Genomic DNA, 21406 nt, shown 5'->3' with positions numbered 1-21406 from the left:
TAATTTCAAAAAATAAAATAATAAAAATAATTTTACTGACATAATATTATTTCTTTAAAAAGGTTTAAAATAATTTTTAGTAAAAAGTTGTATTTCATAGTAAATAAATTTTTGATGAAAATATCATTTATATAAATTAAAGGGGAAGAAGGTTAAAGGCCAAATTTAAAAATATGAATTCACTCTTTCTATTTTAGTAGCAGTGGTGATGTGCTTGTTTATATTGTATGAAAGAAATTAGGTGATGGGAATAAATTAGAAAAAATTGTTTATAGTATTCTCTTCTCGATTTGTATACTATTGGCAGAGCGTTTACAGACAAGAAGAAACCCTAGAAAATAATTCTGAAATCAAAATATTTCTGAAAATGGAGAGAAGATTTAGTTTGATTCAGACAATTGCCACTGCCGCTGCATTCTCTGCTGTTTCCGCATGGTGTAAATAACTCTGAATCTTACTAAAATCAAAGTTTCATTTTATTTGTTAACTTTTGTGATTGGAATATTTTCAGGTACGGGTTCATGTTTGGAAGAGAATCTGCTCGCAAAGAGCTGGAACAACTAATCGAGGGTCTTCGCCGTGGAGATTCACCTCCTCCTCCCCATTCTTAATCGGTATTTTTTCACCTGCTTTATTTTCATTCATTTCATTTTCAGCTGAAAGAATATCTGTGTTACTGATTAAGAGGATTTCTTGAAAAGTTGTGATATTTGTTTCTGTATTGTTTGTTCTTGGTCTAAGCCTGATACAGAGGAAAATGCACATAATTTTGCCTTTAATTGTTGGCATTTCATCTGCTTTATTATTAGGTCAGCATTTTCATGTTGGTCCATATCTGAACTGTGGATTTTTAATGCTGGTTGGGCAAATTCAGATGCTTGGATCTGGTTTTCAGTAAGAAGTGGACAGCAAGAATGGAATTTTCATCAATAACCTTTAAGGCATTAAACTGAGTCAAAGCTCTCAACCAAGGTTTCTTGAAGCTGAACCATGGACCATCTCTGCACCATACTTTTCATGGCTTCTTACATTTTGTTGTCCTTACTGAAAATGTGTTTTTTCTGTTGATGGTTGTCATCGAACCATAGCATGTTGACTAATGGTGCAGATTTCTTCTTCCTTTTCTGAGAAAGTTTGCATTTTGTTGATCTTAAGATGTGTTGGCAATGAGTTTGGTTTGCTAAAAATTTTACCTGTACCATTGTTCCAATGACCTCCTATTATAATATAGTGTTTCTGAAAAATTGTTTGGTATATTTGATTCCAGGAATTTATTAATTTTCGAATAGGGGTAATGCCAGCCCTGAGTACATAGAAGGTCATTCTCTTGAAGCTTGCATCAGTTCATCACTTGAGTTTTAAGTAGTATTTGAACGACATCAGTACATCATTATTGGTCATATAGAATAGAGAATGAGTTGGAAGCCATAAACAGTCTTTATTGCAAAAAAAAAGAAAAGAAGATGTATGTGTTGAGAAGCACAAAATTCTATTGAATATTGTTGACACACAATGAATCTATTCAATCTCAAACCTATATGTCATTTATATATTGACCAATTTTTCATGTGTATAAACGAGACTGAAAAAGTATATTAGCTGATAAAGATGTTCTCCATTCATGATTTGGAGATAGGATATACAGTTCTTATTGTGTCTACCTGCCACGATGTTTTTTTTCTCTATATTTATGATACGGTACGTACTGTAATAGTGTAACATGAGAATCCTTTGCTACACAAGTGCAGCTTCCTTGTTTTTCTTCTCCTTCTTATCTTTAATAAAACCAACATAAAGGTTGCTCCCAATTGAGTCACATTCTGGGAGCCTGGTTCTACCTCCTTCTGACATGCGTTTCACAAACTCCACGAAATGTCTCCAATTGTCCCCCTCGAACAATTTCTTATTCATTCTTAGGTATGTGAATGCACTCAATCCGTTGCCAGAACCTGATCTACTTGTTGCCATAACTTGTCCATAAGCACTGGCGTCATACCTTTCCAGGGCATTCTCTCCGGCAAGTTCTACTGCAGCAGCCTTCGTTGCTATCTTTACTTGCCAAACTAACCCTTCTGGCGAGCAATTTGCATAATCAGGTTGTTCTCTGTCTCTCATTTCCATGCAGGTGAAGTTAAATATTACTCCATACTTACTGAACATTCTTGCTATTGGTAGGTAACCATCTCGATGTCTTGTATTGTGGTACCCAGCAGTTAATTCAGCCGCATGAGACCTTGTTCTGTAATGCCAATGAATTCCAGCTACTTTTCCAGATAGATTTACACCAGTTCCTTGAAATATTCCTTTTGCAGCTGCCAGCATCTGATCTCCGTGATCTAGTAGCTTCTCAGAGTACCATTCCAAGAAAAATCGTCCATACTCGGAATTCCAGGTACCATCTCTTCGGAAAAAGCCTGTGTCTTCTGGAAATTGATTGTATTGCCCAGAATCATGCGGTCCACTTCTTCCCCAATCCTTTTTACCAGATGCCTCTGCTGATGCTGCCAATGAAGCTCTCATGTACTGTTTTAACATAGAAGCTTATCAATTTTAAATTCAAATAGGTTAAATTCTCCAATTGCATTATGCAAGACTCACCTTGTCATAGCATTGGAATTCTCCAATTCCGGGGAATCTCCAGGTTCCATTGCTTTCTGGATAAGCTGGGTATCTCAGTTCTCCACAAGGACCCATGCCCACTTGAATTTCCTGCAACAGGAGTCCATAATGAGTTCAAGAAACTTCTGTTATTTGTAATAAAATGGAAAGACCAATCACACATATTTGAATGGTTGTTCCACATTTTTATTTTTATTTTCTCAATATTCTTCCTCTTTGGTATGATATGTTGTGTTCATTTCATCTCCTGAGGTCCTCGTACTACGCTATTCTCAAACCTAGATGACGTATAAAAGAAGGGATATTGTGGGCTTGAACAAAATTTCTGTTCAATAAGAATTTCAAAGTCGGGCTTCAACCAAAATTATCTAGGCCCAAGATCTGATTGGGATTAGGTCCTATAAATGATTGCTCCTTTGATTGGTGGGTTATCTTCCATGGATTGCAACTCTGAGACACATATTTGTAATGGAACTGGAAACTTATCCAATTCCACTGGCAGAGGTAACTGCTTTGATTGCTACTCTTGCTTATTCCTTGCCATCACGCTCATAAACTTGACAAGTGGGGGAAAAGTTTGGACCCCTGAACCAATTGTCACGCTTAGTGGGCTTTCATAAGACTGTCCAACAAGATTACAGAATTGCCTATTTAGCCCTCTGCCACTGTAACCCAACCGCTTGGAAATAACATTTGTTGGTAAGGGCACTGTTGAAAAATCTGACATAATTGCAAAACAACCGTGCAAACTTTGTATGTACGGTGCGGGTGGGGACTCATTTAGACTCTTCCTCGTCATCTTCATTCAATCCCTCAAAATTATAGCCACGTCCACGTTCCATCATCCTCCCAGAAAATATGACATTTGTGGTTATGTTTCGTTTATGAAAATGAAGAAACCCATATTATTAAGAAATGTTTGTAAAGTTTTCAAAATTGTAAGAAAAGACTCAAAATAAGCCTAAATCCTAAAACATATTACGGAATTGGACTAGAATAAAAGAAAGGGGACCCGAATAGACAAACCTGAAACTTGAACCCAAACTTAAACACACTAGACTTCATTCAACTGACCAGATTGATAGACCAATCTACGCATCCCTGCTCCCAAAAATTTGGAAATTGCTGTAGAGGATGGAGGGAGCAATTTCTTGATTAAGAGGGGGTTGGAATTAAAGGTACCCGCAATTTGCCAAACCTAGGATAAATTCTGAGATAGTATTGACATTTCTGCTTTTGTACGGAGACTTGCATCAAATAAAAATCATATATTACTAATTAATTATTCCACGTTGGCATAAAGGGATGTCAGATTATATTCTTTCAGTTTCCATTGAGTTACAAAAAGTAGAATCACAAGACAAAAAGATTAGATCGAATATAGACAAAATAGAAGGTTACCACCACACTTCTTCCCAAGTAATCTCTGAAAGTATCTCGGAAGCTCCTCATGAAGTCAGAATAAACCTGAATGGGCATTCTTCCTCTGAGCACTGGAATCATGTCACAGCCCAACGAGATATATTCAGGATTCCGTCGTCCAGATCTGTCTGTATACACAAGGTCAGGGTTCTTGCTGATTTCTTCAAGCACCCATGGTGGCAGCGGAATGCTGTATAATAATCAACAATATTCAGTATAAACATTAAAAAGATCAATGGGAAGAAACTAAAAAATTCTGTGAAAGGAAATGAACTTTAAAAAAACATTGATAGATTGAGAAAAACTGGATACTGACATACCTGCAAGAGTCTCCAACATTCCCCCCACACTGGTGAAAAGACATGACCACTTGGAGCTTCAAGCCATGCTTTTGAACCATCTGAATTAACTCAGAATAACCTTCCCAGCTGTACTTTAAAGGTCCATCTTTCTCCACCAAACCCCACCAAGCATCGACCATCACACCTTCAACCCCTGCGCTTTTCAAAGCCATTAAACTAGCATTCATGGCTCTGGGTTTATTCAAATTCCCCCCCTGTGTCACCGTGTCCAATGGAAGCATCACAAACACAGGCACCCTCGTGTCGTTTCCACGGTGACGATGAGCCACAGGAAGCTCATGGAGCTTCTCTTTTATCTCGCTTTTCCTCAATCCTTCTTTTGCTAACTGATTTCCCCGCGAGAGCTGTGGTTCTTGCATTGAACTCTTTGCGCGGAGACGGCAGGAAAGTTTGATTTTGGCGAAGCAAATTGCGCTAGAGAAATCGTCGGAAGTTTTGAGGGTTCTGGTGTCGTTAAGATTGATAAAAGAAGTGAAAGAACGTAGAGATAAAGTCATAGTTCTTGTATTTGCTTGATTGAAGCGAAAAGAAGAATGAATGTGGGAGGTGGCATGTGCTTATTTATTTATAAAACCAAAACTCGTGCTCCCATCTCCTGAAGGAGACAAAATTTAGTGGGCTCACGTTTAAATTAGAAGAGAAAAAGTGCAAAAAATCAAAAATCTAGTCAGCCGACCTTATCAAATTAGCCACATCCACGTTATGCGATTTACATTAAACTGTGTTTATTAGTTTTGTAATAATGGGTGGAATTAAGTTACGTTTCTCTTTAATCAGTGAATGTTGACAGAATTGAACTTATGTGGCTGGCAAATTCCGTGATTCTCTTGGTTTAGGTTGGCTCTGGATAAGAAAGACTGGGAGAGCTCATTCCTGTTGGGCCAACGTTACATGGTTTAACAATAAGGTGTCTGTCTGAATTTGTACGCCATCAACTACATGTATAAACACCATGCCTAGGATGAGAACAAAGTCTTTCAAACTTTTTAACCGATAGTATTTTATTTTTAACAAATGATCATATAAAGCTTATTTCGTTAGAGATTGAACCTCTCTCATGTGGTTTGGTTGTTGTCATAAGTGAAACCCATCCTAGATTAAGTTCACATAACAACATAAAAAAATGTAGATGTCCCTTATTTAAAGGAAACACTGATTAGTTTACATTTCTTCCTTATCTCGTATCAACGTGGAAAAGTAATACCTTCCTACCCTATCATACATACGATTTCATAAATTGTTATAATCAATAATATAGAAGTTCAAAGAATAAAAATATTTTAGAGTTAGATAACTCACTATCTCGTAAATTGATGTAAATAACTTTTTAATTAATCACCAAAAACATACTATCATAGATTGAAGATCGTCAAAGTTTCAATAAGACAAAGACTTAAGAACTTCTATTGTGTGAAGAAACTAGGAGTTAACATTTTAATTAAAGTCAATTTGAGACAGAACAAGAAAAAATTTTAATTATTTAAGTCAGACTTAAGACATTTAAGAACCATGTCATATGATGCAAACAAAACATGTCATATTAAAGTTTAGAGTAATTCTCGGTAACTTAACTAATACACAATACAAAGTGTACAAAATATTAATTAAATCAACTAAAATATCATTGTAACAAAATATTCTTAAAGATGCAAAAAGTTTTTAAAATCTTGTTCACACTCCAAGTACTATAAAACAATTATTACATAGTAAAACTCTTCTTCGACCAAATTCACAAAGTAACATTCAAAGAAGAAGCGCACTACAAGAACAACAACCAACAACCCAATGCGTGATTCTTGTCTCCACGTAATCTGATAGAAAATTTATTTTTTAATTTAGATAATAATCTATCTAAAAAAATTAAGTTCTTTTTTATTCAAGACAATCTATTTTGTAATTATCATCCACACTGAATGTAACATTTTTTCAAAGTCATCAAAAACCTTTTTATATTCCATTCATACACACTGTCAATCATTTTTATTACAATGAATTCGTCAGATATTCTCAAGTTGTGATGAGGTTGAAGAACACTCCCTATTTTGAGCTAATTTTTTTAGAGTGAATGATACGCATATATTTTACCAAATTTTAATGAAGAAGATACTTTCAAAATATAAAATTTCTTCTTTAGAAGTATGAAGTCACGTGTGTACAGATTTCCCCAGAAAAAAATGAGCATCAAGGCAGCAGAAGAGCATACTATAAGTATGAAGGAAGTGGGTCCTTAATTGGAATCCATCAGAAATGGTTGATATAGACAGTTTGGTGTTTATTCAAGTGAGGTCTATTGATCTTAGCTGTTGAGTGAGCAATTAGCTCTCCTTGTAATGCCAACCATTACATGGTTTTGTGGAGGAAATTAGACCTTATCTCTTCAATACCAAAAAGTGAAAATGGTGGGCTTCAGAAGGAATTCTGTTAAAAGATTGAGGCCATTGATAGCTAATGATGAATAGACCTGTCTTGTCATCATGGGCTCCTTCAAATTTAACTGTCTTTCTTATATATGCACATTCCCATGATCTTTAATGAAAATTTTCAACGACTTACTTTGATTCAAACTTTCTCTAGATTTATTCATGAAAGACGAATGGTTCATCTTGGGGAATCTAGTTTCGTTTTCATGAATAAAAATTGGTAATCTACCACAATCCCATGCGATGGACTTGGAGACTGGCCCAAATATTTTCACACTTGTTTATTGTCCTCTTGTAATATTGGTCCCCAACCCTAATAACTACAACTTGAATTTCCAAATGTGATGTTGAGTCTTTGGTTGAGGTTCTCTACTGCTGACAGACACACAGAATCAGTTACGTTAACTTTACTTTATGGGTAAGTCTTTAGAATTTTAACTCAAAAATCCAAAAATTTTACTGGAGAATTTTCTTTATGTATATATAGAGAGAAAGGGTTAGAAAATTGTGATTCAAATAACTTAAAACTAATTTTATTTGTTCCATTCCTCACGTTTCTAAGTTGTTCTTGCTAAGACGCATGAAAGACTTTCAGCCAAAGTAAGCTAAATAGCTTGAGTAGGCTTATAGGAAAGTGAATTTGTCCTACCTACATATATATAAAAATACAACAGGTTCAGGCCCCCAGTTTAAAATATATGGCATTGGCACCATCCTGTTCAAGATATCTGAACAACAGTTATCCTGGTTTATATGAAAATACAGAAGATTTGAACTCCAACACCCAAGGAAAAATCTTATCAACTTCAATTAGATATTTTTAGATAAAATTGGCAATGGCTGCTTTAAGGACACCTGCCATAAGCAGCCTTTGCCATTTGAATTTTGGTGAAGTTTCTTTGCACCCACCTATCCTTTTCTGACGTCTGCTTCACCCTTTATTAAGTTTCCGTAAGCCAACTGACTTACTCAAACTTAAAACATAAAAAAAAGAAATCAAGCATGAAGAAAAAAATCTATAAAAATTTAAATTTGAATCATGTAAGCTATACTGCCGAAAAAAAATCTATCTTCAAGTTATTTGGGCTAAGATTTTTGCTCTCCATTAATCATGTTACAAATCGAAAGAATAAAGCATATCCTCTAAAGATAAGAACAAGTATGATCACCCAAAAACCATGAAAATCAATAGAACACTGTTTATTTTGACAAACTAAGAGACAGATTACGCAAGCACATAATGCTAGCCATCTGCACAATCAGTAAACATCCTAATTGAAATATTATGGGAAGTCTCTATATATTCTAACCAGTGATTGTCTCATAAAATTTTGGTTACCTCAGCAGACATTGATGCGGTCTCATAATTTGTATGACTTCTGGATATAATAATTAAGATTCAAGCTTGTAGGCGGCCTGAAATTCAACACTCTGCAATGGGAAACACAGAGCCAATTCTATCGCCAAGTCTGTAGCACTTGATATTAACAGGGTATGGACCTAGCTGTAAGTGGTTGTCCTCTTCACCTAGAAAGAAGCATAGGGTGTACAAGGCAATTTCAAACTCGGGACTCACTCCAATAAATGTGCTTGATACAGATTTAAGAATTCCATTCCATTCAAACTGAATTGTAAGCAACTGAGTATTGGAGTCGGGCTGCAAGAGATCACAGGGAACAAAGGAAAATGAAAATATGAAAACAGCAGCAGTTGCAGATTAGATGATATGTATCAAATTAGGCTATAGAAAAAATAAAAAAAGTTGGGCACATGCTATTTTCGTGGTTTCAGCTAATTTTACCATCCATGTCTTAATGTCAAAACAAGATGAGAGAGAGAGAGAGAGAGAGAGAGAGAAAGAGAAAAAGAAAGTTACAATCTGTCCATGACGTCGGGGAAATATATAACCTTGATAATCAACATTCCCTTTTGCTTCTTCGAGATAAAACTGTGGGCATAACAAAGGCATACTTGTTACACAGCAATTACAATTTACCACAGACTTTCAAATGTTAGTATGAGAGAATACGACATTATCAAATTTCTAAATATTTCTTATTGCCAGTGAAAATAGTTACAAGACACTAACCTGAAGCCAGTTATGAAAGCCAGAAACTTCTTGATCCCCATGCTGCTTGATTTCCCCAACAAAAACATGCTCAAAAGCAGAAGAGCAACCAGATGTACCACCCCGGCCATAAAGATCAAACCAGAGACTTGTCATTGTTCTTTTGAAATCTGGGTAATTCCTGGATACAATGTTCTTGGAAGAGAGATACTTGTGAAGAAATTTAATTGGTGCAGTTCTACAAATTTCTTCTATGAACGCAGCTTGCTCTTGCTTCTCTTCTGCAGTGAAGACTTCTTTACACGATTGATTTGGGTTGTAATTATCTAAGAGTGAACAAAAGCGAGAAAAAGTAGGCTTCCTAAATACATCTTCACTGAGCCAGCTAAATAAGCTTCCTCCTGCCATATCCTCTTTTTGGTAGACTTTCTTCCCTTCACCACAGTCAATCTCATAGTCCTTACCAGGTATCAAACGATTTAAGTCAAGTTCCCAGAGCTTGCCACAGGCTTGTTTAAAGTTAGCGAGCTCCTCATCTGAGGGTTCTAAGCTACCACCAATATCAACTTCATCAGAGAACTGTTGCTCACTAGGAGGTCTTTTGTATCCAAGCCACTGATCCTTCTGCACCTGTTAAGGCATAGCTTCCAAAGAAAGAATTAGATGATGATTATTAAAACAATAAGAACCTTCTCAGATAAAGCTCATATTGACATTCATCTAAGAGAGCTCATAGTTCACTGCCTTCTAATATCACACATCAAACAATCTAAGTAAGAAAGCAAAACCTAAGATATCTAACACAAACATAGAAATCAGATAAACCATGTTTCAATACTAGAAAATTCAGTTTACAACTGCAGAACACTTATTTAACAGTTCAGAACCGATCCTAACATAACCTATAAATTGGTTGGATGTGCCTACTAGGAAATAGGAGTTATAGCAGGTTAACTTAATTTACAATAGAAATGATAGTTTGATACTGCTTCAACTATATACAAAATATTAATCAAACACCACCACCACCACCACCACCAATCTGTTGCTTCAGGAAACGGGGCAATATTGCAGAACTTAGTTCCAACATTAAACATATCTTTGGATCCAAGGAGTATGGGAAATATTGCATCCAACAGATTCAATCTAAGGACCCAAAACATTTTATCATGTACATGTTTTGACATTTGATGAATTAAGTAAGAATAACTACCTTGTGGCGTCGTCTTGAGGGCTCTTTGCCAACTGTTTCCCAACCATCATTGTCCTCCTCTTTCTTCTCCTGTATTAAGACGTTGAAATACCATCCCAGATAAACTTTATAACATTATAAGAGTTCAAACAAAGAAATAAAATTCATTAACAACCTCGCTATTCCAGTTGTTCTGGTTAAAATCGTGCCGTCGACGGCCTTCATTCTCTTCATAGCCACCATGAACAGCCTGCAGTTGATATGATGAAGAGAAAGCAGTCGTTAAAAATTGAGTAACCACTCTGGAACTGATTGCACAAACCAAGTATTACTATAACGTCGGACAGTAAGGATTGACCATCGACCATTGTTGATAAAACGTTGAAACGGATATACTAAAAGGTCATAAACTTAATCACTTTCACATTACAGAAAGTTCAGTTCTATCAAATTGAAAACAATGAATTACAAACTTCCGGAGAAAAAAAAATCATTCGTAAATGAAACAAAAAAGATGAAGATTTACCTGACATTTTATTTCATTTTAATTTTAAAAAGAACAAAAGTCATACTGAAAACCTGTCTGTTCCATCGATTGTTGCGTCTTTCTTGATCATCATTATCGTGATCTCCGGAAACCACCTGCGCATTTTCGCCCCTATCAAAATCAATAATCCGACTGCAAATCAAGAGGTATAACAAGTGATGCTAACCTCCGCCCAACTGGATCCGGACGGTACATTTCGGGAATGCTCCTCTTCCTCTCGGTTGCCACGATCACGATCGCCATCATGACCACCACCGAGAACCACGTCGACCAAGCCCTTAATCAGATCGTCCATTTAGCATTCAGAATCGGATCGTACAGAAAAAGATAAAGATGCAATGGCCAGCGAGAGTGTGTAAAAATATAAATAAAGTAAATGAGTTTGAAAGGCAGTTGAATAAAGTTTAAAACAGCGGGTAATGGCAACTTCGGTAACGAAATCTTTAAAAAATGGCAACTTTCGTAAATTATTAATAAAGTGCCATTATGACATCTCCTTCTACATTGCCGACAGATTTTGAGGTCATTACAAGGCCTTGCTGGATATCGATTTAAATTCCTCTGATAAATCACCCTCCACCACCACACATGAAACTCACATTAAATCACGCGTTTTATGTTTCACAGTAATTAATTAACATTTGTCAACTTCCACAAAAGACCCCTACACGACCAAATTACATTACATAATTGCACTGCCTGCTTTCCACAAAATGTTTTCAATCAAAATAATGAACAAACAGGTCTAAAAATTAGACCTGGAAGTATGGTTGGTTAAATCATATGATATATTTCAAGTAGCTCCGGCTATTCTGAATTATTAGCTCCTGAATATTACAGTAGAGACGACTGTGAGTCATCAAGAACTCGCATGGGCTTCCAGTCAGATTCTTCTTTGTTGTGTCTAAGAGCAGCGAAGTGAAGGGCATCACTTCGAACTTGATAAACATGGCAACTCCAGGGGTATGAATCTGGCGCAGACCACACCTTTTGATCTTCAAATACTGTTTCCTCAGTGTGTGATTCTGCTACACAGTATACCAAACTGGGTTCTGGCTCTTCGAAATTCGCTACAGCAACACATCCCAGAGAAACAAATCCCTCCGGGGCACGAGGTTGCCAAATTGATACAGGAGTAGTGTAGTCATCAACACAGTTCCTCCAAACCTTCACAAAGCATGAAAGCTTATCAAGTTACAACGCATGCTACTAAGTTGAATTGTTCATCATTATACAATTTTAACACTCAAGCACACAGTACAATGAAAAGTAAATGTTATTAATCAGATTTATATTTCATACCAGGTCATAGCCCACCGGAGGTGCGAACAGTCTGTCAACATTACAATAAACAGCAGCCACATTGGGGGGGTGGCTTCCAACATGAGCTATATCCCCAATAGAAACATATCTGAAAGGAAAAAGAACTTTGATTAATTTTACAATCATGGAATATATATGTTGAAGCTTCCAATGAACTACAACATCAGTAATTACCCTTCTGGACAACTGGGTCTCCAAATGCTACATATTCCACTATCTTCTGAAACCTAAAATAAAGAAAAAGGAAAGAGATAAAAAAGGATAAAAGACATTTGCTTTAAGACGATCATTGTGGAACCTAAACCTCAATGTGTACCATGAAATTAAATTGTCATTACTATAAAAAAATAATAATAATTACGAAGAGAAGAAAAAAGTAATGCAATGTAAGCAGTGATGCACCTGCTTTCTACACAATGTGCATCGACCTTTCAATTCACGCTCACTGGTCCAGATCTTCTGGAAGTTGATGGCATGTCTAACAAATCTCCTTTCATCAGATGCAGAACGGGATGACGAGAATTCACTAGACTTAATAATGGATTTATTTGATGTACGTGATTCTCTCCCATCAGCTTCACTCCAGGCAAAATAAACATGTCTTTGGCTCGAAGGGACCTGTGAATTGAGGAATCTTATCAGAATTTTATGGTTGACATCTATCTAAAAGGCTGTACAGAGGAATCTTATCAGAATTTTATGGTTGACATCTAAAAGGCTGTACAGATTATGCGCAGCAACAACCTTCAGAATTAGGCTTTTCATTTTAGACTGGTACACCTTCCACATCTTATGCACCACTGAACAGATTTGAACAGCTTGAGGTTCTCTCTCCCTGAGTTCTTCAGTATTGCATTTTATGACTCTAACAAAATTTTCTGATCGCCTAAAAGTCTTGAGATGCAAGATCAAGTGAGAAGGTTGTTGGCAGCCAGCTTTTGCCAACTCCACTGCCAAGAGCTCTTCCCATGGGACATCCCACATAATCTTGCAAGGTTTTTTATCCATTTTGTCAGGAGCTGGACACTGGATACAGTAGAAAACAGAATTAAAGGAAAAAAAAATACTTGCATCATGACAACAAGTATGAAATAAATTTACTAGAATCGTATTACTTACTAACCTGCAACAGCATGACTCTTTTATTGGTGACTAGAACAATTCGTTGGTAAGGCACAGCAAAATGTCTTTCATAATAATCAGACCAAGCAAACTTTGAGGGCTCCTTGAATATTTCAGTACAGCCAAACTGACGACTTGCTTCTGCAAGGTAAAGTATCATCTGGGAGCCAAAATATTTAAGTGAAAAATCACATTCATAAATTTCCCAGGACTGAAGAACAAGCATACATATAAATTGAACACAATCCTAAACTGTTGTACCTGACCAACAGCTTCCTTCTCACAATATTCTCTAAGTACCCCGTCAGCACGGATAGCCCTGGGGTTTCTGATCCTCTGGGAGGTAGTTTTGTTACTGAGAACCTCTAAGCATTTAGAACAACTTGCACCTATGCCGTCAACAGTTAATGAGAAAAAATCCAATGCCCCACTCATTGGCTGCACAAAAAATCCTAGGAATGCACGACCTATCCCATGTGCAAGTCCAAATAGACCATTCTGCCTTGCACTCTCCATTGGCTTTGTCACAACTCCAGATACCCCAAAGGCAACACCTTGGGCAAGAGCTTCTGTTCCTTGAATGATTCCATCACCTACTCCAGTGATTCTCCTTGACCACACCTGATCCCATGTTAAAAATTTATTCCCCAATTTAGAATATGGCATTATGGTTTTAAATGTAGAAAAAGTGTAAGAACTATCACCTGTTTTGAACGTAACTGCAGAAACTGTCCATCAGTTGAAAGCTCTGCAAATCCTTTACTAAGAGAAGCCAATGTTGAACTCGTCATTCCCAATACATCTACTGAAAATATCAAATGCAAAGGATTATGAATCAGATCTCTCCAAATGCGATTTCCAATTGCAGGAATAATTGAACTCTTCCTCATGAATCTGTCTCTCTGCATCACCCTCCTTAAATGAATCTGAGAGAAAGATATCAAAAGCATCATGTCAAATACATTGGTATAATGCAATAGTTGACAATTTATTAAAATCAATGCTTAAGATGAAAGTTTGGTTGGCAAGTGTTGGAATCACAAAGATGCTACAATTTCAAATATTTGAATTGGGAATAATCAAAGAAGTGATTAGAGCTAACCTTGGAAAGATTTCGTTAAACTGACATGTTTATAAAGGAGGCTATTACCAGATGATAATGACCAGTAAAAGTTTAAAAACTGAACTAAAAAACATGTAACACCCAATCCCCTCAAGTGGATTTCACCTAACCTTACTCGAAATATGTTAATTATAAGAAAATCATAACCACCTAAGTGTAGACATTCACTTTTAAGAACCAACGTAAGAGACTACGGAGCTGCTTGATTTTTGGTCTTTATGTCTGAATAAGCCTAATTTTACTTGATTTAGTTTAGGTTTTTTTTTTAACAATTATCGGATAATCAAATAAAATCAAAAAAGGCAAAAAAACTTGGCTTTTATCTAAATACTAAAACCTCTAAACTAATAATGTGTTTATTTGTCAATTATATCTTGATTAAATTTATATAATTCGAATTTTATCAAAACCTTTAGATTATTCTTCTTTATTGAATAGTATGGCACCCACACTGCCTGGTGATGATAAGATAAGATTTATCAAATAGTCTATGAATTCTTAAATTGTCTAAACATGTTTTGGACTGCAAAGCCTAAAAGAAAACTGTGACACACTGTGTGTACAAAATGGACAATATCTTAACAATAAAACAAAATACTGAACCAGGATGTTACAGAGGAGGTGGCCAATCTTCAAGTAGTTAAGGTATTTCAGACTTCAGTGAGGTTCAATGTAATTGATTAGTGAAGTGGATCTTCCACAGAAAGCAAAGCCAACCACTTGATGACACAGAGAGGGAAGATTGGGACTTCCGATATAAGAAAAAATCCAATCTCTAAAAGTTTGGCTCCTTAGATCATGGGTAGACTAGAAAGGTCAGGAAGTACGCATGCCTATAATTGCTTTTTGGTGAGAATTAAGAAAGAAATAGAATGTCATGGGGTAGAATTTGCCTTTTTACTTCTCTTCAAACTTGGTCAGTAGAGGAATCTTAAGACTCTTCTTCCTTTTTATTCACCTCAATTGACAAGAGTTCTAGATTAATGATGTGTTTTGGGATTCAATACAAGGGAGGGGATGATTATTTGATCCTATATGTGTAGATTTGTTCCCCTTAGTTTTTTTATTATTAATTTTTAGAGAACACTTGGTCCATAATTGCAGCTTCTCATCTTTTTACTTCATACAAAAATTATAGTTTCTTATAAAAAAAAAATGATGTACCTTCATTAATCATTCTACAAATTTCTTGTTGAGTCCATATTCTAAGTTGATAGCAATTTATGATTACATGATAGGACATATAATTGAATGTTAGGCTATGTATTAAGACACCTGCCACAAATTATACCAATGCTTGAGTAGAAAGAGAATATCTTTTATCTATTACTTGAAAGACCGGCAGCAAATAACAAATAGAACCTGAATTCCGGTTTTAATCCAAAATATAAAGCGACTATATGTTGTAATGCTCACACCCTCCAACCTTTATTCCACAGTACGACAAAAATGTATAGCTGCAAGTCATTCTACCAGACACCTAGCTAGTTAAATACATAATGGTGAATTTATCTAGCCAAAATATCACTATTCATCTCAAAACCTTTAAAGAATCCTCATCTATAGTTGAATTTTTCAGAAGTTTACAATGAAAACTAGACTCAGTTATAGTTGCAATTTCTCAACAATAGAATAGTTGATAAATATGGATGCAATCCTTGAGATGAGTTAGGAGCCTAACCTGAATTTTGAATGCATTTCCAACAGCAGAGAGTATGGGGCTCCACACTCCCAATACCCCATGTGGTCTCAGAGCTGGAGCCGTTTCCAATGACACCTTCAACCTCACTTCTGAAACATCTATCAGGCTGAAAAGATCAGGGAAAAATATTATAACATCTCTGAATCAAACCTGCAATTACTACTTGTACAAACTATGTATTAACTTGACAGGTAATATCAATCATTTTCTCTACGAAACAGACATCTAAAATAGAAAATTCAATTGTGTTGGTGCAGCATCCCTCCACAGTATTACTGAAAATGTGGTATATTGATTGGTGCAACTAAATATTACACCACTGATACTTAATTGACTGAGGCTGTGCCAACTTAACGAAAATTTTGTTTGAGCTTGCTTTCTATGCTGTAAATATTGATGCAAAAGCTTGTGATTAAAGTCAGACAGGGCAGTTTCCTAGGCATCTTCTACTCACACTTTTAAACACTGGATACAGGAAATCATCTTCCTGCAAATGTATAATCATTCCACATTTTCAGGTTACAAAAGGTAGAAGAAGAGTCTTACTCCACACGTATCTCTGGATCAACTTGAGTTACACTTGTACTTTGGGGAACACGATTGAGCTGAAGATTGTTGTAAAAATCCACCAAAGCCCAGATAATTGGCTCATGAATATCAAGTCTCCACACCTCATCAGTTACCTATAATGCCAAAATAGATGTATGAACACATTACATCATTGCATAACAGATAGACCAATATTCAGAAATCACATGGAAGCAGAGTCAGAAGTGGATTTCAAGCTCTCATAAAACATTACCCGAATGTATACATATGGATAAACCTGGATGCCATCAGCATTCTCATTGCGTATTGTAATTGTTGTCTTAAAAACTGGATGATGCATATCAGTAGCCTGCTCTGGTGCCAACAGCACCGGCATTAGAGTCAGAGGGAGCTGGTTATCAATCTGCAAATGACCAAGTATGAGCTTGAACCTGGCAAAATTCAGCACAAAATTTTCTCATCAGACTCAATAAAGTAAGATTCAATCAGATCATGTCCTAAACATTTCTTACGAAGAAAATGCTGACTAGCTGATATTTCAATGATGAGGATTATTTAGAATCTACAGTGCATCTCAACACCTAGACATTCTTCCCACAAGAAAAGAGGCTAGATGTGCTAGGATGCAAACAAGAAAAAAATAATAATAATAAATTAGAAGACCACTTATTCCCCCACTCCAAGCCTTGCATGGTGAGTCGACCATAGAACCTCAGCATTTCTATGTCCATTATAGGTTTTCACCAGCAATTGCAACATGCTTTGATTAAGGCAGAGACAGTATGTTGCATTTTGGAGGGCCCAAGTACAAAAAAACAAATAGGGATGAATCTCTCTCTTTATATATATATATATAGTTATATATTTATACATATATATATGTATGTATAGTTGAAACCTTTTCGGGGACTTGGGGTGGCCACTGAGGCCTGTGGTAACTTTTCTTAAATCTACTGTGGATATTACTTGCTATTTAGTGGACATCAGAAAGAGCATTATAAATGGCCAGAAACAGTTGTAGTCAGACTTCTGAAACAGAGCAGGTTATGCACAAATCTTAAATGCAACAAGGATCAAAAGCAAATGAGTTATGAAAATAGAGCCCTATGACCATGGAAGGTGCTCTAACCTGCTGATTGTTCCACCATCATATCCAGTCAAATATGATACAAAGACCCTCTCCATGTACAAGTATGAGAGCTCCTTTGGCCTATGGTCAACCACAGAAACCCCAACAACTCCCAATTCAATTATCAGCTCCATTGGCGTGGAGGTGGACTTTGTCTCTCTCTCCATTTGAGAATTTCCCCAATTTCCAGATGTCAAAGACGTGATTTCATGTGAACTTGATGTCCTGACCTCAGTGAACCTAGCAACCTTGATATCACCAATTTCTAAAACATGGAATTGCAAGCCTAGTTCCCCATCCACTGCAGAATATAACCCAGTCCTTTCCAGATCGAGGCTCCAAACTCCACTGGTACCATGACCATCGATCTTAGCATCCAATATTTTCTGGCCATAAGGATCTTCCCAAGCAAAATTTGAGGTTGAAAGAGGTTCCAAGGAAATCCATGCATCCTCACCAAATCCAGACTGTCGAATGCCAATTTTTTTGCTCATTGTTCTGTTTTCAATCCTGTTCACTTATACCCTGCTTAGTCACCATATATAAATAACCTAATTGGTATTAATAAATGTATTATATACATATTAAAGTACCTGATAGGACCGTCAGTAGATCCAAGGCGAAACACAACAACAAAACGAGATCCTTCTTCATAGCCTCGTATTTCTGTCCTCAAAAATCTCCGTGTATCATCTTGTCTCCTCAAAACTAGAGAGAAGGTGTCCTCTTTCATAACATGAACAGGAAATGACCATTTTGTATCTTCCAATCGTACCTAGAATTTTGAATACCATAAGCTGATTGCAAATAGCTCCAAACAACATTCTAAATATAACTTTAAGTTTGAAAAGGCGAAAAATATCTAACATTTGACGAAAAAACTGATGGCTTCCTTAGGGAATATAAGGAACATATAATTCTTTTTGCACAGGCTCATGACACTTTTTGTAAAGCTTTAGCCCCATGCTAGATGGGTTATTTTTGTAGTGGTTGATTTCTAATCCACAACCTAAGTTTTTTATATTAATATACTTATCTACATTTCCTATACAAACCAAGTCATCATCATATTAGGCAAGTTGCAAAAATCCAGAACCCCACTATCATTTAGGCTGCTCCCATTTTGCTCACCCCTACTGCAGAGATAATTTAAAATCCCATTATACCATCATTTTGAAAAACTTTCATGATGAGACCTCCTTGAATGCCTCATTTGTAGTTACATATTTTTGCATTTGTTATACAACTGGGGTAATTCAGATTCAATTGGACAACCAAACAGATACTAATTGTATGCAGGGAATATAGAGCCAACAATTAAGTTTGACTTGTTAGTCAGGCAAACTTAAGAAGTTGTGGAATAATTTTATTGAACCATAAAAAAGATTATTATTGAAAATATGGGCTGCAAATATAATTCTGAATTTATGCACACGGCCACACTTTAAGAGGTAAGGCTTTTACAGTATTTGACAACTTTCTGGTTCTGTGGCAATGAAACCATCATACTAAACATATAATCTCTTACAGGAAAAGAAGGCAAGAGAAAAAGAAGCTTTCCATGATATCAAATATATTACTATTGGAAAGCGGTTTGCAGAAGACACCATCCAAGGATGTAGATAGTGTATTGAGGTGGATAAAGCATGCAAGCAAAATCTGGATAATTGAACAAGTATGCACAGAATCATAATAATGTTGTAAAGTCACGAGTTCAACTGACCTGTAATTTATCTGATCCAATTGTCTCACGACAAACCAAGGCGATTCTCGAATCAGATGCACGGAGAACCTTTGGTTCATCCTCACCATTCAGCTTAATAAATATGTTTTGACCCAGTCTATTAGTGAAAGTCATGAATGGCCGAACAGATATTACCTAAAAACAAATGGCGTTAACACTTCATGACTAGTATGCATAGCTGTACATTACACGTGTCACTGCTGTTAACCATAGAAGAAAAGAGGGATTAAAAAAAAGGTCCACCTTTGTAGGTATGGATGGATATGGGCAAGTTTTTGTAGAGATAAAAAGCCGAATGCATTTCTCATCATCATTGTAGGCGTAAAGGTCCAGTGATCCATCCTATGAAAAAAGAATACACACAGAGAAATTTGTAACATAAAGATCTGCCTTACATGAGTAATGGCTTCATAAACACTTGACATTAATGTTTACCATGTCACCAAGGGGAGAAAGATCTTTGATGGGTCCAAAATGATCATTGCCAGATTGAGCAATTGACACTGAGAGACCCAACAATTTAAAGTTCAAAGTTGAAGCAATAGTGCATCCTTCATATATTTCATCTTCTGTTATTTCCTCGAGAATCACTTCATTTTCCTTTTTAGACTGAAATGGAAGAACAATTTTCCGTGTATGTTTTTTTCCTGTCATATCTACAAGTCTATACGTAAGTGGGGGACATCTGGCAATATCAAACCAATAGGGAGCATAGACTCGGATCATCTTTTCCAGAAGTGGCTGTTCCTTGTCATAATTCTGTTCCAGAATGAGTTGAACAATCCTGCATATACCATGATTTTCTTGCGTCTCAGACTTCAACATGATTGGCACTTTATGATTTCGCAAAAACCAGAAAATTGATAAACGTTTATAAAGTAGGATTAAACCTTCCAGATATTGAACTTCTTAAACACATTGTTTTAGATGGAACTCCATGAGGGTGTGATATACATACAGCTTCCTGTATACCAATAATAACAAAATGTATAAGGAAGTAAGAAGTGAGTGTTATGGCTGATAAATGATAACATTACTTAAGTAAGATGCATGAAGGAAAGAATCATTTTACGATCTTACATGCATTGGCAGCCATCCTCTTTGGGGAAGAAGTGACAGGAATAAAGGGGTTCTTACATCAGCAGTGTGAACCTTGACAGTTTTTCCTGGAAAAAATATTCCTCTGGATCTGGCAACAAAATGACCACTTGCTTGCATCTCAAGAACAGAATATTCAGCTCTGAGAGGAAGATAATTGGTGATAGACAACGGAGGCTTAACTACAATACTCCAATCCTCAATAGGGTCAGAATGAATGTCTTTTGCAATCTCTGTTGCTCGTATGCTTACACAAAACCACAGCTTATGACAAACATCGGAAGATGTTCCACTTATCTGGGTGCAGTACAAGAGTTTGTCAGACTCAGTGAGACTTGATACACATACTTCAGAAGAACTATCTGGTCTACCAGAAACCTCCGATTGCCCATATCTATCCACTACAGAACTCCAAGAAAAATCATCATGACTACCAAAATTTAAAGGTCTTAATTTCAATATAAACAATCCAGACTGTGTCAAGCCTGCTAGAGGAAGGGGCATGGAGTCTCCAGGATTCAAGAGTCCAACAGATACCTCATGCTTCATATTGCCTGATAGTTGTTTTCTCTTCCTGATCCATTTCCTCTGTCTAACATGATTCACAAACTTTAGAGGATCATAAGATTTAGGCCATTTTAAACTCTCAACATCTGGAGCATATACCCAACCATCAGCAGTATTAACCAATGATGTATCCAAGCACCAATCACCAATCCATTCCCAGCCTGATGGCAACTCGATTCCAAAAGTTTCCTGTATATTCATCAGTAATAAGAAAAACATGCGAAGGCTTCTAAAATCAGTTATTTTTTTTATAACTTCGCACAGAGAACCATTAATGAAGGCTTTGAATGTAAAATTACTGTAATAACTAGTAAACTTCTAAATGGGATAGGTTTTATGTATCTGCATACATGCAAGCACAATACCCCGCTTCAATACTAGGCTGGTAATTCTTGTTAAGATATGCCGTAGTAAATCAC

At 36.3% G+C, this 21406-nt stretch overlaps 4 protein-coding genes across 7 annotated transcripts in view; 1 reads left to right on the top strand and 3 right to left on the bottom strand.

The window, feature by feature from the left end:
* The first annotated feature begins 169 nt into the window (after window positions 1-169).
* Window positions 170-1611, top strand: LOC123211861. Of its 4 annotated transcripts, none has more exons than XM_044630796.1 (3): window positions 170-435; window positions 512-614; window positions 1268-1611. In XM_044630796.1, the coding sequence occupies exons 1-2, from the start codon at window positions 368-370 to the stop codon at window positions 609-611; spliced, it is 168 nt and encodes a 55-aa protein (XP_044486731.1). In that variant the 5' UTR covers window positions 170-367; the 3' UTR covers window positions 612-614; window positions 1268-1611. The 4 variants fall into 4 exon arrangements, with proteins under 4 accessions (XP_044486731.1, XP_044486730.1, XP_044486728.1 ...); XM_044630795.1 differs by lacking the exon at window positions 1268-1611 and adding an exon at window positions 815-1254 and having other exon boundaries at window positions 171-435; XM_044630793.1 differs by lacking the exon at window positions 1268-1611 and adding an exon at window positions 810-1254 and having other exon boundaries at window positions 172-435.
* Window positions 1471-4959, bottom strand: LOC123211859 (beta-amylase 3, chloroplastic). The gene is made up of 4 exons (XM_044630790.1): window positions 4362-4959; window positions 4021-4231; window positions 2599-2709; window positions 1471-2523 (listed from the first exon to the last, which is right to left on the bottom strand). The coding sequence occupies exons 1-4, from the start codon at window positions 4898-4900 to the stop codon at window positions 1735-1737; spliced, it is 1650 nt and encodes a 549-aa protein (XP_044486725.1). The 5' UTR covers window positions 4901-4959; the 3' UTR covers window positions 1471-1734.
* A 3026-nt stretch (window positions 4960-7985) lies between these two features.
* LOC123210810 (poly(U)-specific endoribonuclease-B-like) lies at window positions 7986-11086 on the bottom strand. The gene is made up of 7 exons (XM_044629298.1): window positions 10797-11086; window positions 10663-10725; window positions 10259-10333; window positions 10105-10173; window positions 8913-9521; window positions 8700-8771; window positions 7986-8480 (listed from the first exon to the last, which is right to left on the bottom strand). Exons 1-7 carry the CDS (start codon window positions 10923-10925, stop codon window positions 8247-8249), a joined length of 1251 nt encoding a protein of 416 aa, XP_044485233.1. The 5' UTR covers window positions 10926-11086; the 3' UTR covers window positions 7986-8246.
* A 139-nt stretch (window positions 11087-11225) lies between these two features.
* Window positions 11226-21406, bottom strand: part of LOC123210809 — a 38741-nt gene continuing 28560 nt past the window's right edge. The window contains 18 exon segments of the mRNA XM_044629297.1: window positions 11226-11797; window positions 11933-12041; window positions 12128-12180; window positions 12356-12571; window positions 12698-12979; window positions 13077-13235; window positions 13337-13696; window positions 13780-14001; window positions 15880-16006; window positions 16447-16583; window positions 16703-16880; window positions 17579-18088; window positions 18172-18353; window positions 19302-19457; window positions 19566-19664; window positions 19758-20106; window positions 20213-20286; window positions 20403-21176. Coding sequence (XP_044485232.1) covers window positions 11465-11797; window positions 11933-12041; window positions 12128-12180; window positions 12356-12571; window positions 12698-12979; window positions 13077-13235; window positions 13337-13696; window positions 13780-14001; window positions 15880-16006; window positions 16447-16583; window positions 16703-16880; window positions 17579-18088; window positions 18172-18353; window positions 19302-19457; window positions 19566-19664; window positions 19758-20106; window positions 20213-20286; window positions 20403-21176 — 4320 coding nt within the window. The 3' untranslated portion in view covers window positions 11226-11464.

The sequence above is a fragment of the Mangifera indica genome, chromosome 3 (assembly GCF_011075055.1).
Source record: "Mangifera indica cultivar Alphonso chromosome 3, CATAS_Mindica_2.1, whole genome shotgun sequence".
NCBI classification, from domain to species: domain Eukaryota; kingdom Viridiplantae; phylum Streptophyta; class Magnoliopsida; order Sapindales; family Anacardiaceae; genus Mangifera; species Mangifera indica.
The sequence above is the reverse complement of the archived record's forward strand: the minus strand, read 5'-3'. Positions and strand labels throughout refer to the sequence as shown.

Coding starts and splice junctions, on each gene's coding strand:
- LOC123211861 (XM_044630796.1), top strand. CDS start 368: ATGGAGAGAAGATTTAGTTTGATTCAGACAATTGCCACTGCCGCTGCA. Junction 436..511: donor TTCTCTGCTGTTTCCGCATG/GTGTAAATAACT, acceptor GAATATTTTCAG/GTACGGGTTCATGTTTGGAA.
- LOC123211859 (XM_044630790.1), bottom strand. CDS start 4,900: ATGACTTTATCTCTACGTTCTTTCACTTCTTTTATCAATCTTAACGAC. Junction 2,710..4,020: donor ACTTGGGAAGAAGTGTGGTG/GTAACCTTCTAT, acceptor CTCCTGTTGCAG/GAAATTCAAGTGGGCATGGG. Junction 2,524..2,598: donor AATTCCAATGCTATGACAAG/GTGAGTCTTGCA, acceptor ATGTTAAAACAG/TACATGAGAGCTTCATTGGC.
- LOC123210810 (XM_044629298.1), bottom strand. CDS start 10,925: ATGGACGATCTGATTAAGGGCTTGGTCGACGTGGTTCTCGGTGGTGGT. Junction 9,522..10,104: donor CCTCAAGACGACGCCACAAG/GTAGTTATTCTT, acceptor ATGCCTTAACAG/GTGCAGAAGGATCAGTGGCT. Junction 8,481..8,699: donor CCCGACGTCATGGACAGATT/GTAACTTTCTTT, acceptor GATCTCTTGCAG/CCCGACTCCAATACTCAGTT.